The sequence below is a fragment of the Hyalella azteca genome, unplaced genomic scaffold, assembly GCF_000764305.2.
Source record: "Hyalella azteca isolate HAZT.00-mixed unplaced genomic scaffold, Hazt_2.0.2 contig14048, whole genome shotgun sequence".
Classification (NCBI taxonomy): Eukaryota; Metazoa; Arthropoda; class Malacostraca; order Amphipoda; family Hyalellidae; genus Hyalella; species Hyalella azteca.
The window spans coordinates 432,967-450,361 of record NW_025943947.1 but is presented as its reverse complement, the minus strand read 5'-3'; the positions used below and the strand labels follow the sequence as shown (position 1 = coordinate 450,361).

General features: G+C 37.7%; 1 protein-coding gene across 1 annotated transcript in view; it reads left to right on the top strand.

Annotated features, from left to right (window-relative positions):
• LOC108667078 (lipid droplet-regulating VLDL assembly factor AUP1) overlaps window positions 1–17,192 on the top strand; it is a 20,468-nt gene extending 3,276 nt beyond the window's left edge. The window contains exons 2-8 of the mRNA XM_047883926.1: window positions 10,890–11,030; window positions 11,355–11,550; window positions 11,883–12,328; window positions 12,894–13,058; window positions 13,874–13,994; window positions 15,235–15,316; window positions 16,602–17,192. Coding sequence (XP_047739882.1) covers window positions 10,890–11,030; window positions 11,355–11,550; window positions 11,883–12,328; window positions 12,894–13,058; window positions 13,874–13,994; window positions 15,235–15,316; window positions 16,602–17,062 — 1,612 coding nt within the window. The 3' untranslated portion in view covers window positions 17,063–17,192. The remainder of the gene's footprint in view (window positions 1–10,889; window positions 11,031–11,354; window positions 11,551–11,882; window positions 12,329–12,893; window positions 13,059–13,873; window positions 13,995–15,234; window positions 15,317–16,601) is intronic.
• The last annotated feature ends 203 nt before the right edge of the window (window positions 17,193–17,395 follow it).

Below are 17,395 nucleotides of genomic sequence, written 5' to 3'. Positions count from 1 at the left end.
GATACGGAACGTACGGTAATCGTAAACTGCGGCTGTTATACATACGAAATGTAAACAGACGGTGTTCAGTGTTGCCATATGACTTTGGAGAAAATTTCTTCTAAAATAAAGATGGCCGCGATTGCGCGAACACGTGCGCGAAGATAATCAATTTTCATTACATTGCGCCAACTGTGCACAGCAATAGCTTAAAAAAAGTGAAAATGCGCAGGAAAATTCACCAAAAACATACATCATCCTGAGTGTGGATCTTCAGAAAACCTTTTCAACCAAAATTTCTTACTCCTAGCCTCATAGGCAATAAAGTAGGTATACCTAATTAATATTAATAGGCTAATTTTCTCAGGAAATAAGGCAAAATCATTAGCATCTTTAAAACATCTTTTCAGCACAATTTCTTTAAATGGCTCTCATACTGGGCTTTAAAAGTCCTACTTTTTTCTGAAATATTGCAGCTCTAATATCATAAAAGCCTACCTAAATAATATCAGTAGGGCTGTAGGGATGAAATCTCATGGCTCTAAATCCCTCCAAGCGAGGAAAACATCTAAACGGTAAACGCGGTATCATAATGACAAACCAGAGATTTTTTAGAATCAGTTCATTTTTAATTACCTCATTTACCAAAGATTTAAACCAATTTCTTATGTATGATGATGCTGGTATCCAGTATACTTTACTGGTCTACTTATAGGACTCAAAAATGAACTTGAGGGAGTGTCTAAAAAACTCTCTGCTTTGCCACTATGCACGGTATATTCCAACATCGTGGGTAATTCTGTCACCTCTCTAATTTTTCCTTTATATTAAGCTTTGTTTTGGTTCCATGCGTTCATTGATGGTTGAAATGGTGATGTCATACATCTGCTCGTCAAACTACTGCCAAAACACTAGGTCTTGGCCCAGAGTGGAAATCTAAGATTAGAGGTTCACTTAAAAAGTGTTCCGCCTTAAAAAAAACGTTCCAGGCAAGTGGCAACTAGAAACAGGTTTGCAGGTCGTCAGAAATGGGCCTCGGCAATCGGCATGAACGTTACGTCAGGCAACACTGAGAAAATCCCAATATTGTTAACCATAGTGACAAACCAGAGATTTTTTAGAATCAGTTCATTTTTAACATTTTTAACTTCCTCATTTACCTAAGATTTAAACCAATTTCATAAATTCTTATGTATGATAAGGCTTGACCTGGCTGGCATCCAGGATACTTTACTGGTCTACTTATGGGACTCAAAAATGAACTTGAGGGAGAGTCTAAAAAACTCTCTGCTTTGCCACTATGCGCGGTATATTCCAACATCGTGGGTAATTCTGTCACCTCTCTAATTTTTCCTTTATATTAAGCTTTGTTTTGGTTCCATGCGTTTGTTGATGGTTGAAATGGTGACATCATACATTTGCGCGTCAAACTAGTTAACTGTGCGCATCACTCACGGATAAGCAAGAGGAATCTACTGAAAAAAGAGTACACGTTGTGCTCAGTAGAAGTTACAAGGTCGCTACTGACACCAGTAGAGACTCATCACTCACAGACACCGATGAGCAAGGAAGATCTTGGGAAGGCTGCATAAGCTTTGCGCCCCGCATGAACGTTTCCAAGGTCGCCGGTAGAGACGCGTCACTCTCCGGTGAGCAAAGGATATCTTGAGGAGGCCTCACAATGTTGCTGCCGGTAATGGATGTACTCTTGATTCTGAAAAAAGTTCCATTAGATCTTGCCGATATACTTGAATGCAAAAGTCGCCTATATACGAGTTGATTAAGAGCACTTGATGTATTAGTTGTTCAGAGTTTGACCAGTTGATTCAGAGCACACCAAATTATTTTCTTTTACGGTCACAATTAATTTACTCCTTAATTTTTTTCGTTATTTCTGAAAATCATACCTGAAACTGATTTGGAAGATATGCTGGCATCCGACTCCCAACCAGCTCAAACAAACACGGATTCGATTGCATGCAATCTATGCCTTTGTATCATATTAGTTAAACTGCACATGAAGAAAAAAATTGTCAAAATTGGCATTGTTCTATGAACGATACTTACACTCTTGTTGATAAAGCTTGCATTTTATATAGAAAAATAAACGTGATCATTGAACACAAAAATATTTGATCATTGAAAAACGTGATCATTGAACATAAAAAATTTGAGTTTTAATTACTCCTCCTACTTCTTAGACCTGTAGAGGATACAAGTTTTATTACAAATAAAGATATCTTATTCGCTATTAGTCTATTACAATATGACAGTTTGCTAACAATCGCATTTTAACAAGTGGAAATAACGGAACTCACCTCAGATGAGGTCTATACCGAATTTATTGTGGAATTTTCCTATCAATAAACAGAATCTGCAACAAAAAGAATAAATAACTATCAGAATAATTAACTGCAGAAACAACATTGAAAGACTGCTACGCTACTACTAGGAGGCGGCCTTACGTCCGACCCCGGTGGCGACTGGTCTTACAATCTCAGTCTAGATGGCGGTTCTCTGATTTCAAGTGTGATGCAGTGTTGCCTGTTGCCAGTGTTGCCACTTGGGCACCATAAATTCAAAGATCGTATCGAAACATCGTATAATAATTAGTGGAAGTAAAGGGCTGACTATCAGAACATTACATTAAAAAGCTAATTCTTTCATTTTATGCAATCCTCTTTAGCAAATACGGTAAACAATGCTAAACACGAATGCTTATTGCTTGAATTAAATAATGACTGCCGTTAGTGAGTAATGAATGGCAAACGGAGTCTTGCCAGTTCGCAGGTGGGTCCGCAAAAGTGTCAATTCAGTAGTCCTTACTCAGAGTAAACTAACAGTCTCATCGGCAAGAACTAAATAGGCTAGCTGTGGCTTATAGTACTATTTACTCTTGACAATGAATATAAAAAAAACATTTATTGCATCTATTCGTTACGTCAGCTTTCAAAATGAGGATAAACTCATCAGCAATTGGAGAAACTTATCGAAGAAGAGGTAATGCACATGACACTTGACTGACTAGACTACCGGTAGCATACTTGGAAAATTTAGCATTCAAAACTTTAGATTCTGTGAACCTCGTAATTTATACATTATTAGAACGGAGTTTACATTTATACATTTCTTCACGGTGTATATTGATATCATATTGTTGGTATATCTGTCACGTGTCGCCTTCTTTGTTATTGTTTACTCCTACAGATGGTGCTCCTGAATCCTGATCGCTAGTAGTTTTCATGTCTCAGCTGAAAACTATCATCAGTTTTTTGTCAATGAAATCATAGGCAGTTTTTCATGTATTTGTGAGTGAATGTACAAAGTAAAGATGTTATTCTTTGCAATTTTCATCAATAGTGACATAACTACATTATTGTATTAGGCCCTTGAAATAAGAAATGTAGCATTACACATTAAATTAGCATTAGTGCGTTAACAATGTGTGCATTTGGGGTGGTCCATTCTAGCTTTCTAACGCTGTTTGGATTCCAGTGGCAGTGACGTTGCACGCGTTCTGATGGTAATTGGATTCTTGTGACTGGCATTGCACACATTCTAGCAATGATTGGATTCATGTGACTGTGACGTTGGACGCATTCAAGTGTTGATTGGATTCTTGTTACTGTGATGATGCAAGTGCTGTTTTTTTCAATGAAACAGCTGTGGCATCTTGCAGAGACTCATCAGTGATGATGATGGACCGAAGGTGGAAGTGTGCTGGACGTTCCAGATTTTTGGGTCCTGCTTTCCAATTTGCTATGTTTACCAGTTAATATATTACCCCTCTGGAATTCCACACTGTCTTGGCCATCTAGCGGGAAAATATTGAGATCAAAAGAGAGACAATGCACGCTACCCAGTGAGATCATCGAAAAATGTGTCAAATTTGACAGTTGACCTTGCTCTACCAAATAGTGAATAACTGTTTGTATAGGAAGAATATTATGGTTTGTGACTTTTAAATACGTCTGTGAATATATTAGGAATCCTTTAAGTACCTATACCTATACTTGTACTTGCTGATTTCAAGTGGTAAATAAATTAATAGATGATTAAGTTGAGAAATGGATTTAGACACATGAAAACTAATTCCGTCACAACTTGAATTGGACACACACAGATCGTTCCAAGCTATGCACAAAAATTAAAATTTGCTTAATTAAAAGCCTAATAGTTGTTAATTAAAAGCATAATTAAGTAGTGTTCAATATTCATTAGTGTTCTAATTCAAAGCCGTGTTGTATTCCAATACAGCTCACACAGCAAACGGAATTCGAACATGTGGATGACGGCATTACATATCAGTAGAATTTGAAGCGAGGACGGAATATGCCTCACCACATGCCGAATATAGCCACACACAGTGATGGAATATAGGGATTTGGTAGGTTTGCATTCTAAAGGCTTTTAAATAAATATGGCAACATTTTGTGACATTTCGTAGTTGCTGACGCGTAGTGCGGTGTTTTGAGAGTCGCATAAAGCAAACAGAACTTGAGTAACGCATACGGTTATTTTTTTATAGTTTATCATTTCTCGATGCATTCTTAATGTGACGGAATATACCGCGTTTACCCTAAGCCTACCTAAATAATATCAGTAGGGCTGTATTGGTGAAATCTCATGGCTCTAAATCCCTCTTAACCCATTAATGACGAGAATTATTTACTGAATTTTTTTGGGGTTCCTTGTGAGAATATTATCATTTGTGATGGTAATAAACAAAAAATATGTTCATATATTTATTTTTCGTTGTATGTGAAAAAATATAGCTTGGTTCGATATGGAACCGCTTGGCATTAACATAACTTTTCTTCAAACAACACTTTTTCCGATAGAAAATCAAGCAAGGTTATTCATAATGGATAATACGTAATATACGTATTCATAATGGACAATATTATCCCAATCCACGTTGCACGTGGATTGGGGTGAACCAATCATGGCAGAATACAATTTAATTTTTAGCATAGAATGCTTCCATTCATTCAAAATGAATAGGAAGGTTGCCCATTCTACGAATGTTTGTGGGTGCGTTGTCAATATTGTTTACGAAGCACTGCATTTGCAGTGCTTCTGATGTCTCTTTGCTGGCCGATGTTGTTGATTGTTGTATTGCACTTCATCAAGGATCGAAGTAGAAGGGTGCAATATAGACCCTGATTGTTTTATTTAGGGTCTCCTGCATTATTGCATTTCTTAACCGATCTTTTTGAAAATTTATTGCAATAGCCATTCTTTTTTTCAAAAGTTTTTTGAGAAGCCAAATGAAACCAGAATAGATATCACATATAATATGTTGGCTTGGGACCAATAGTATCATGTTTATGGGACCAATCCATGTTTCAGCCCATGAATCAGTTTCTTTTTCTATTAGATCCGCCGATTAGCTTCAATTGCAGAAAAATATCATCTGATTTATCTGCTGCCCAAAGTTTATAACTAAATCTCACGGGCTAGCCACGTATATGTCGTAGTATAAGGTGGCCATGTCGACCACAGTTGACTCTCTTCTCTGTCGATAGTCATTGTTATCACATTCAGTGATTACTGTTGCTACAATTACTATTCTCGATAGGCGAGCAGAATTGCTAGTGGCTGCGTCATCTGAGTTATCTGAATCTCAGTATGTTTCGTTTGTTGCTGCTTCTGTGAAAGGTTCAGTAGCAAATATTTGATCTTCGTGTTATTCTTCTCTCGAAATCTCAATTATTTCATGTGATGGTCTGCCAAAAAAACAATTAGAAATAAAGTGACTCGGGATGAACAATCGTATGGTGTTCAACGTACCTACTTCCAAATATTTCAACTTTCGGGATATATATTCCTAACAGCTCTAAAGATAATGGTTCACTAATAAATAACAGAAAAACTTAGAAAATTTCTAAGTACAAACAAGTTTTTCAAATACAATGCGTAACTATGTCACATAGTAATCTACTAGGAAAATGAGATGACCGGAATGCTTACACTACTGCCGAGCGGTTCCATTTGGAACCAGACAAAATATTTCATGATCTAAAAGACTTTAGAAACATATCACGTAATGCCATATACAGGATTAAAAGTACTCTCTTTATCGATAAAATTCTGCATCTAACTTATAAATAATATATTCTTAGAACGAACTACTTACCTTCTCTGCAATGATGTCAAGCCCTTCTGTCTGACACCCGGTACTTACAATCTTTTAATGTTAACTGAGCAGAGAGTAGTCGGCGCAGCAGAACCAAACGTTGCCAGAACATGGACAAGATGTGTATCAAACCTACGCATCCACTAGTATATTGATTTGACCATACAAATTTATTATGAATCCATTTTTTTCTGCTGGTTCCAAATGGAACCGCTCGGCATTAATGGGTTAAGCGAGGAAAACACCTAAACGTTTCTTAATGACGATGAGTCGGCAGTCGGCACAGCAAATTACTTTAGGGCCGCAACTAGAGGTTTCCAGCCACAGCCATTTCTGGAACTGCAAGATTTCCAATAGATAAATTACCTCCAGCTGACCAGCCTCCTATTCAATTGTTAGCATAAGTGCATTATCAGGCCGCAAAATTCCAAATGTCTTAAAAATTTGTCATGTTGGATCTGCAAGATTTCAGAAACAAGTAGGAAAATTCCAATCCTGAATCCTGATTATCACTCTAATATCATGTATATAGTCAGATGGGGTAAGACAGGACTGAAATCACTAACAAGCATGTAGCATCTATACCATGAATAAATAAAAAACCCTAAACCTATCACAAGGTGTAGTTATGCAATGGGCTTCTAAGCTACAACTCAGACTTTCTGCATACAACATAGTTTTCTGTACTGGATCATTTAGTGGTCCTGTCTTACCCCATGTCCAGTCCTTTTTTACCCCATTTTGAAATACATGTCAGGCAGTGATGGTAGCAGGTGGGAATGCCTAGTATGTCTCAAAAGTTGCTTATTACTTGAGGTTACATGCCTACATCCACAAAATTGGCCAAAAAAATTTTTGTCATTGGACAGAGCTTATTTCCCAAACAGGGTTAACTATTTTGTGACCCTCCTTTACATAAGTTTTCTTTAAAAATTAGCCAGAAATTCATTATTTGCAGAAGAGGGTTGAAACAAGCACTGAAATGACATGCAATGATTGCTCTAACATATTCTTCTATCAAATTAAATTCAGTGCAATTAGAATGCATGATATGGGCTGGTCCTTTCTTACCCCATGAAGGCTGTGATCCTGTCTTACCCCATTTGACTATATTTTTGTTTAATTGAAGAAATTGTAGTTTGCACTTTGCAAACATGTTTTTTCATAAATTTTTCAACTTCTGCAAAAATGGTGCAATCTGCGTTCTGCAGTACTTTAACGCTCCAATTAAAATATCCTGCAGAACGTAATATCAACAAGTCAACCCAAAACGTTTACTTGAAGATTGCATAGCTGCGGTCACTTCAGAGCAGTCAGATTGCGGCATGCCTGAGTGCAGAGGGTGCAAGCAGCATTGCCAAGATATGGTTTTTTTAGCCCAAAGCGTCAGCAGCTATTTTCAAGATCCATTGCCAGATAATTTTTAAAAAGAAAGTGCTGCAAGCCACTTCAATAGTATATCCCTAACTATCCACACACCACAACACTTACAAGTTACACATGTCACAACTGATTTCTGGACAAGCTTCACTGCAAGGTAACAAGCTAAATATTGACCATTTAACTGGCTTCAATATACAAAAAAACTTCAGGAATGCGGATCTTCTAAACATTGATGAGTCACAAAACAGTAACAGATAGGGAGCTGATAGCACAGTGCACAACACTGTCAATAGATCTACTAGTTTTATGTCCTATAAATCTACCAGACTCTGCCCTTTAAACACACCAACTAGTAGTGACTGAGTGACTGACTACACTGTTCCCATTTGATTCATACCAATAAACCAATACCGTAAAAGAGGGTTACTTTGACTCCTGGGGTTAGTTTGACCACTTTTAGTTTTTTTTTAACAAAACCCCCCAAAACTCAACAACTATTTGACAGAAAAATTTTGTCAATGGGCATTGAAGGCCTAATACTGAGGCTACATAACACAATAGAAAGATTAAAAAATTATGCATATCTAATAGGTTGAAAAATGTGACCCATGAAAAAGAGCTCTTATTTAAAGCCTGTCATAGAACCCTCTCCAATTTTTTTATTTTTTGGTAAAATAACTCCAGGTTTAGGTGCATTGTAGTAAAACTCTTCTAGTTACATATCCAAATGACAAATTTGAGGAAAGTGTCATAGTTTGCAAATGGGGGGCGCTGCTCCTGAATGTGGGAAATTAGACCACCTAGTGTCAGCCCTGATGGGGTAACATAGACCAGCTTGGAAATTAATTTAAAATCACCATATATAGTAACATTTCATGTTTGATACACCTATTAATGTATTTTCTTTATGTTTCAGACTCTACAGAGTCTTATACGGTATATGGTACCGTAAACTGGGGTAACTTTGACCACTTTTTTTTTCAAAATGATGCCATTTTTTTAATAGATAAGTTAAACTTAAATTGAAACATGCAAAATACAGGTCTATACTCTAACTTTACTTACCATAAATTGCTGGCTCCTGCCTCTCATAGTTTTGATGTAATTTAAAAAAAAGTGATGGTCTTTGTTACCCCAGCTCTTGGGGTTTCTTTGACCGGGTGGTAAAATCAATTTTATTTTTTTGGTAAAATAACTCCAAATAACTCCATGCATTGTAGTAGAACTCTTCTAGTTACATATGCAAAAAAAAAAAATTTAGGAAAGTGTCATAGTTAGCAAATGGGGGGTGCCGCCCCCAAATGGGCAAAATGTGACCATCTAATGGCAGCCGTGACGGGGTAACATTGACCGGTTTAGAAATTAAGTTAAAATTATCATATATAAGACTCTGTAGAGTCTGAAACATGAAGAAAGAGAACATTAATAGGTGTGTCAAACATAAAATATGTTATATAGGTACCTGTGGTAATTTTAACTTAATTTCCAAGCCGGTCAATGTTACCCCGTCACGGCTGCCATTAGGTGGTCAAAGTTACCCCATTGGGGGGCGGCGCCCCCCATTTGCAAACTATGACACTTTTCTAAAATTTGTCTTTTGCATATGTAGGTAATTAGAAGAGTTCTACTACAATGCATCAAAACCTGGAGTTATTTTACCAAAAAATAAAAAAATTGGAGGGGGTACTCCAACAGGCTTTAAATAATAGCTCTTTTTCATGGGTCACATTAATTTTTTAACCTATTAGATATGCAAACTTCTTAAATCTTACTATTGTGTTACATAGCCTCAGTATTAGGCCTTTGATGGCTTTTGACAAAATTTTTCTATGTCAAATAGTTTTTGAGTTTTGGGGGTTTTTGTTAAAAAAACAAAAAGTGGTCAAAGTTACCCCACCGGTCAAAGTAACCCCATTTTACGGAACGTATTGGTACATATGCGTACCACAAAATGTATTTCTCCAGGAGGTAGGTAGTGGTACATAATTCAGGTTGCCAAAAATCGCAAATCCGAGAACAAAAAAGGCCAAAAAAGGCAGATAATTCAATGTATACTAGTTTATTTGTTGGTTCTGCTATAAAAATTCCATTTATTTTCTTTTTTGCAGTATTTAAAATTTAATTAGGAAGTACCTACCCCTATCACAAATTTTAGCCAGCCAATGCAATTGAGAAAAACTAAATCACGGAATTTGTCCGGAAAAAATGACCGTCTGGCAACACTGCTTAAAAAAAGTACAAAAAATGAAATAATAGTACAAGATGAAGCAATCATAGTCAACGTGTTAAAAAAAGTAGTCTAAGTTACCCTCATTTTATGGTAGTTCATATTGACCAGAACAGTTCCTAGAGATGCAAAAAAAACGTTTTTTTCCCAGAGTGTTTTTTTTAGTAAAAAAAACGTTTTTTTATGTGTTTTTTTTTTGTTTTTTATTGTTTTTTTTTTCTTTCGTGTATTTGTTTGGGATCAATATATCTATACCCTTAATATACATTGAAATGATGTGTTTTTAAATCTTATTCAACATATCTCATGTGTGATTTATAATTTATCAAGCCTAATACTTCTAGTTCAAAGCTTAAAAGGGTAAATAAACAAATTTTTCATTTCCTTATTGTACTCAAAAATCAAAGTATGCAAAAAATACAAAAAATAAATATTTTCAAAGCATTCCATTTTCAGTCACTCAACATGACCTATGAGTCTAAGACTATGACTCAGTCCCTCCCAACCAGATACCAGACTCTGATATCAAAATCTGTAGAAAAAATAAAAGCATCTAAAAAAATGATACAGCATAGACCTGTCACCTATCATCCTGTGGCCCTCAGGTAAAGTGATTATGGATTTATTTGCATTTATTTATGTTTTTCTAAAAAAAAACAATAAAAAACATGTTTTTTTTAGGCTGATGTTTTTTATTAAAAAAAACTTGTTTTTTATTAAAAAAAAACATGAGTGTTTTTTTTACGTCGCATCTCTAACAGTTCCAGGAACTATTTTACATCTCCCCCAACAGTGCTGGGATGCTGACCAGCCTGAGCCCCTTGAATCAACTACCTTCATTTTTATTTATGAATCTCAGCTTCACTTCAAATAATGTAAAATTTTCTTATTTAGTTTCAAATTTGTTGAATGTTTTCTGTAATGAATCCATATGAATTATCATGTTCCATAGAACAACTTAGTTTCTGGAGTTGATAATTGGCAGGTATTTTAGGCGTAAAGGATACGGTACCTATGTTTGCAGCTAATAAACTATTTTATGGGTATTGTACTGTTTTCAGTGGCAAGTCTCTTGTGGCTGTTCTCTATTCACTTATAATTGCATAAATGAATTTCCTGGATAGCATTACTATTTCTTATATATTTCTGTTTGTCTTTCAGACTAAATGGGAGCATTTTTCAACTTTTGTTGCTCATTTTCTATGCTCCCATTGGCCTGATGCTGGTGCTGCTGCGTTGCTTCATTTTTTTGCAGCTCATCTGTGCTGTTGCAATTCTACCACACAATAGATACGTCACACGGTAAGGTTTAATTAGTCATTTTGTAATATGTAGAAGCTAAATACATTTTGCTCAGTCACTTTTTATAAACTCTACACTTTCAGCAAGTCAATTTTTAAATTGTTAAATTAAATTATATTACATTTTAAAATACTGATTTCCTCCTGTTTATTGAACTACAATACCTAATTTATTTGGGATGTTAGCATATGATCGTATAAAAATATGGCAAAGTTTGATTAAGTGCATTGTTTGGCTACCACAGATATAACATGTCTACTAATAGCAAGGAGTATTTTTGTACAATTCAATCTATAAATCTTTATAATATCCTGTTGGTTGCAGGATGGTACTGAGAGTCCTGTGCTCTTCCCTTGGGCTGGTGGTGTGGCAAAGTGACTCAGATAACAAGTCCCTCACCATGTGCAAGTTTTACCAGAATGAACAGAAGCAAGGTTCAAAGGACAGAGCTGTGCTGCTTGCAAACCATATATCTGTTTTTGATCATTTTGCTCTATCACTTGTGCTGCCTTGTGTCAAGGTAAGAAATTTTGGAAAGTTAGTAGTATTTTCTTCTATTATTTCCCTTTATAATGTATTTGTTCATACCTATGTTGTTTTCTGTGTTATCACTGGAATTTTTCCTCGACATGTGCAATCTTTGATGATTTTGAACTTGAATACAAATAAGTGGATGTGTTCACAGCTAAGCTCTTATTTTGCTGAATATGGATGAACTAAAAGCTCTAAAAAAAACTTATAGTACTAAAAGCTCCTCACCAATGAAATTTGTGTGAATGTTTATAGGTCTTTAATGCAGTGGAAATATTTGCTCAAGTCTCCCCTGATCAATGTGTTTCTTCCTCCCCACAGATTGAAGGCAATGGCGAGAGTTTGCCCAGAATTGTAAGCAACTTGCTGGGATGTATGATCATGACGCTGGGGTCAGGTGATCAAGTGGATGCCAGCAGCAGTAGTGGATCAACATTAAATGACTCGTGGGTTCAACCCTTGAAACAATTTGTTACAGGCAATAGAGATGGATCTTTACCTCAGACTAATAACATCGTGAGTCCAAATGCTCTACAAGATGATCCTGCTTCAGAACTTCGACATCGAACTGTTGCGTCTACAGAATCAAGTGAAGCAGGCACCAACTCAACCAATTCCAGTAGTCAAGTGCCTGGTGGAAGCTCTGCTTCAGCCAACACAGAAAGTGATGACCAAGCATCGTCTTCACATGATCATGAGTTTAATGGATGGCCTCTGCTCCTCTTTCCTGAGAGTTCAACCACCAACGGAGATGTTGCTCTAATGCAGTAAGTTTTTTTCTCTCAATCTTGTTCAAAATTACTTCCAAGTGCCTTCAAATGCTGAAAATGAGAAATTTCTCAATGTTTGTTTGTAATAGGATAGTTTTCATATGATTATTCATTACGATTGTTTGCATCAGCTGCTAACATATTGAAAATTTATATAGGTACTTAACAATTTTGTCTTTGCTGTTTGTTGTTGTGACCTATTTTGAACTCAATAAAATCTCATGTGATGTTTACTTTTACATTAATGTTGTGAAGACAGGTAAGAGCTCTTTGTGAGGGAAGTTTCCATGTTTTCATGCTCACAGTTTGTGTGTAAATATTTGTTTCGCCATTCCCATTAATATTTGCTTCAATGTCATTACAGTTGAGGCAACAAACTTGGAATACTTTTGCACTAAGTTTCAGGCCTCTCTTGACGTCCATCCTGAAACTGTGACTTGCCTTTTTCCTACTACTCATGAATGCCGGCCATATTTGTTGGGTACGAATTGACCATGGATAAATTCCCCTTAAAATATCCTGGCGTGTTACATGGACGTAAATTTATCTTTTTATTTGTCAGGTACGAGAGCTGGGCAAGCAAAGTGAGCCCCCGGTCCACAGTCTTGGTGGGCATCTCAGCCAGACGCTTGCCACCGCTGCCTCTCACCCTCTCCGTGGCGAACCCTTCTTTTCTTCAAGACGTCTTCTCTCTCTTTTTCTGCCCACTCACCATCTATTCCATCAAGTCCGTAACTTTTGTCATCTGTTTAATGTGAGAAGTTTAACTAAATCTTTCCACTGGAAGGATTGATATCATTTGAGAAATGTTTTATCCATTTTAATGTAGTTAACTCGGTTCTAGTATAGAAAATTTTGACATTTAGAGACGTTCAGTAGTAGCCTCAGTGAGGTAGCCTCAGTGAGGCTACTTGTTGACTTAGAGTTTGTGGATGTTTCAGGCGTTGAAGTGGGAAATGTAAAAATAAATTACTTGCAATAGGTAACGAAAATAAGTCGAGTTATGAAATTATTAACCACAGCAAATATATTTACTAACGAGGCTTGAGCAAATTTTAAGCTCATATTGAGCTAAGGTTGTATATTAATTGGAATCCTTTCATTTCCCACATATGCCAGCTGTTCATTGTTTGTGAACGTTGGTATTGCTTGCCATCGTCTTATCACTATATTGTTAACGACCTCTGAAGTGTCAACTGACCACTGTAGTTAATGACCACTGTAGGGTTAACTGTAGAGTTAATGACCTCTGTAGGGTTATAACGGCCATTGTAGGGTTAACTATTGAACAGCAGTTATAATTCATGAGGCCCTCATGTTTTCACCGCTCATGCTTGCTTTCAACAAATTCACGAGCATGACTCCCGCGCTTTGTAACCATTAACTTCATAACTTTTAAATTTCAAGAACTTTGATCACCACTTGTACTCAAGCAAAATTTGTAACATTGTTCTGCCCTTAGAAGTTAGTTTGAGTCACCTTTGAGATCATTCTTGTTTTGGTCTTGTTGACAATATCTTTAATTAATGTTTTATTTGGCAGGTTTATTGAAGAGGTTCATCAGGAACCGGCTGAGGCCGACGAGGCGCTCTGCAAGCGCTACCAGACCTCCACCGCCGCCGCACTCGGGCTCGAGGCATCAGCTTATTCTGTCAAGGATAAGGTGACAGCACAGCTTCTCTAGTTGATAGAAGCTAAAGCAGGCTAATGATATATTGACGCCATTAAGAATAAGGCGGTAGCATAGCTTCTCTAGTTGATAAGAGCTAAAGCAGGCTAATGATATATTGAAGTCATAAAGAATAAGGCGGTAGCATAGCTTCTCTCGTTGATAAGAGCTAAAGCAGGCTAATGATATATTGAAGTCATTAAGAATAAGGCGGTAGCATAGCTTCTCTCGTTGATAAGAGCTAAAGCAGGCTAATGATATATTGAAGTCATTAAGAATAAGGCCCCTCAGGAGGGACTTCTGACGTGTGTCTATGCTCGTCAGAAGTCCTATGGGATTTCGCGCTCCTAGGGGGATTGTTCCTGAGCACCCCACCGCTGAGCTCGCAGTGTCTGACCGTTGGCCTCAGTTATGGGGTTAAGTTATTATGTAGGTTGGATTCCTTACATTAAGTTATTATGTAGGTAGGATTCCTTTCATTTCCCTTCTCTGTCTCTCTCGTGCGGGCGGCCGACGTCCCGTTAAGCGACCTCTTGTTCGAGTGTCTTAGTTTCTGTTGCTTTTCACCTGTCCCTCCTTGTCACTTCGTCTCTTTGAGATGCAAACGCTGCTTCTCTCGAGCCAGCTTCAGCGGGCTGGACAACTGAGGCCTTCCGCCTTCTGGCGATGTTACATTTTGACCTCCGGCGCGAAATAGCTTGATAGCTGAAGCGCTAGCAAACCATTCTACTACTACTAGTACTACTTAAGAATAAGGTGGCAGGATAGCTTCTCTAGTTGATAAGAGCTAAAGCAAGCTACTGATATATTGACGTCACTAAGAATGAGGCGGTAGCAGTGCTTCTATAAATGATAGAGAACCCTGATGATCTATTGCTGGCATTGAGGATAAAATGGCAGTATAGCTTCTTTAATTGATTTGAGCAAGAGGTGGTTGATAATATACAGACGTCCATGGGGATTAGCTGGCAGAATGGCCTCTTTCTCTGTTCTGAATAAGAGAGTGCTGATGTTATTGTTCTTGAGGATAATATTACTGAATTACAGGATTTATTCTATATCAATGTCATTAAATATAAAGAGGAATATAACAACATTCCTTGTTCAGAGCGAGGTTAAGCTAATTCTCTCTTTGACAGTCATCAGAGTTCCCAATGTTTCTTAATATTGTTCACTAAAGCCTGGTCTGGATGGTGAAGTGACGTGATAACAAACACTTGGTTCTTACCTACAGGCGGAATACGTGGCGAGGCTGGCAAGCGAGCGGAGGCACGCGAACGCACGAGCTGGGTTACGCGCCTCTCGGAATATAAGAGGTCAGATACGGCTTCAGTTGTGTTCTTTTTTGTCAATAATTTGAATGTAAGGGTTTAAATCAATCATTGATGTGGAATTCATTCATTGTATTTTCGCTTTCCTTCACTTTGCTTTAATGAGAGGTTTCTCATTCGGTTTTTTTTTTACCTTAATTTAAAGTAAGTTTCTCTGAACGTTCATCAAACGTACTCTATTGCCGTGCATGGCATTAGTTTCCATTTATATTTACTCAAATTCTGGCCACAGTCATCCCGATTCTTATCATTTTCACCCCAATTCATACCAAAGTCACCCCAATTCAGGCCATAGTCACCACAATTCAGGCCATAATCACCTCAATTCAGCCCATAATCACCTCAATTCAGGCCATAGTCTCCACAATTCAGGCCATAGTCACCATAATTCAAGCCGTAGTGACCCCAAATCAGGCCGTGATCACCCCTATTCAGACATTATCACCCCAATTCAAGCCATACCATAGTCACCCCAATTCAGGTCATAGTCACCCCAATTCAGGCCATAGTCACCCCAATTTAATCCATAGTCACCCCAATTTAATCCATAGTCACCCCAATTCAGGCCATGGTCACCCCGATTCAGACCTTAGTCACCCCAATTCAGGCCATAGTCACCCCAATTCTGGCCACAATCACCACAGTTCAAGCCACAATCACCCCAATTCTGGCCACAATCACCACAGTTCAAGCCACAATCACCCCAATTCTGGCCACAATCACCTTGAGTCTGCTGAGGGTGGTGACTTGACTGTGATGTAGAGAGATGACTTGGTGCTGTGAGTCTGCTGAGGGTGGTGACTTGATTGTGATGTAGAGAGATGACTTGGTGCTGTGAGCCTGCTTAGGATGGTGACTTGACTGTGATGTAGAGAGAGGACTTGGTGCTGTGAGCCTGCTGAGGGTGGTGACTGAGCCTGCTGAGGGTGGTGACTTTATTAAGGCGTCAGGAGAGCTGAATTACGTGCTCACTGTGATTCCATTATTATGATTGGTTATTTGTGCTTTTCTGAATTTTGATCTACTTGCGTCCAATGAATTTTGTGTTTTAAAATTTGCCGGATTTATGTACCTCTGTCATCTAGACGGTAAAATTCATCCTGTGGATGAATAAGTTGATCAAGATAATATGTGAATGCTCTTAAGTTTCAACTCGTATTGAGTACTTTTTTAACCCTCTTCAGGGTTGTTAATTATTATTAATTTAGAGCCCATTCATAGATATTTAATAGTTCCATGTTTGGCTTTCATTTGTAATTTTAATCTTGTTCATCTTATATTGATGCCATCTCGGATGTTGTTCCAGTGCGGACCCGCAACGTGGACATGACCATCACTAACTTCCTGGAAGGCTCCGTGCCGAACTACCAACCTGCGCCCATATCCTCCGCATCGGGCGTTGGCGCTCCCCTTGCTTCATCACTTGCTTCATCGCCTGCTTCTTCCTCTGCTGTATCCTCTCCTCATGTTGCTGCCTCCTCTTCTGTAGTGAACGCCTCGCCTCCTCTCGTCCCTTCAGTAGAGAGTGGAAGCCTCAACGCCTCCCAATTTTCTACGGCCACGTCCACTATTAATCTCAATACAAAAGCTGAGACTTTTCCTAGATCTGCGTGTGAAAGGATGCTTTCTTTTAATCAGAGAAAAGCTATTTTACTTGATAACGCTCTTAAAAAATACATAGAAAATTTTGGTTTGAATGGTGAAAGAGATCCATACCTGAAACTTAGTTAGGGATTTATGTTAAGGGTTGATGTAGGCGACTTTAACGCAGAATAAAATTTTGAACTTAAGTAATTGCTTTAACACATAATCTGGTTATTCATGCCTCAGTATTTTGGGAGCAATGGTATCTATGAATCTTTAAAAAAATTTGGCAAGATGCTTGACGTGTGGTAGGTTGTTCTTCAACTTTTTGATGATATGTCAGTTTGGAGCCATGATACTTCCTGCGACTTAAGTTATATTAAAGATTCAAGGTTGAGCCATTCAATTTTAATGTCGGCAACTTTGAACTGTAGTTATTGCGCACATTCACGTGTGCTTTGCGTGCCCCCTTCGGCGTAT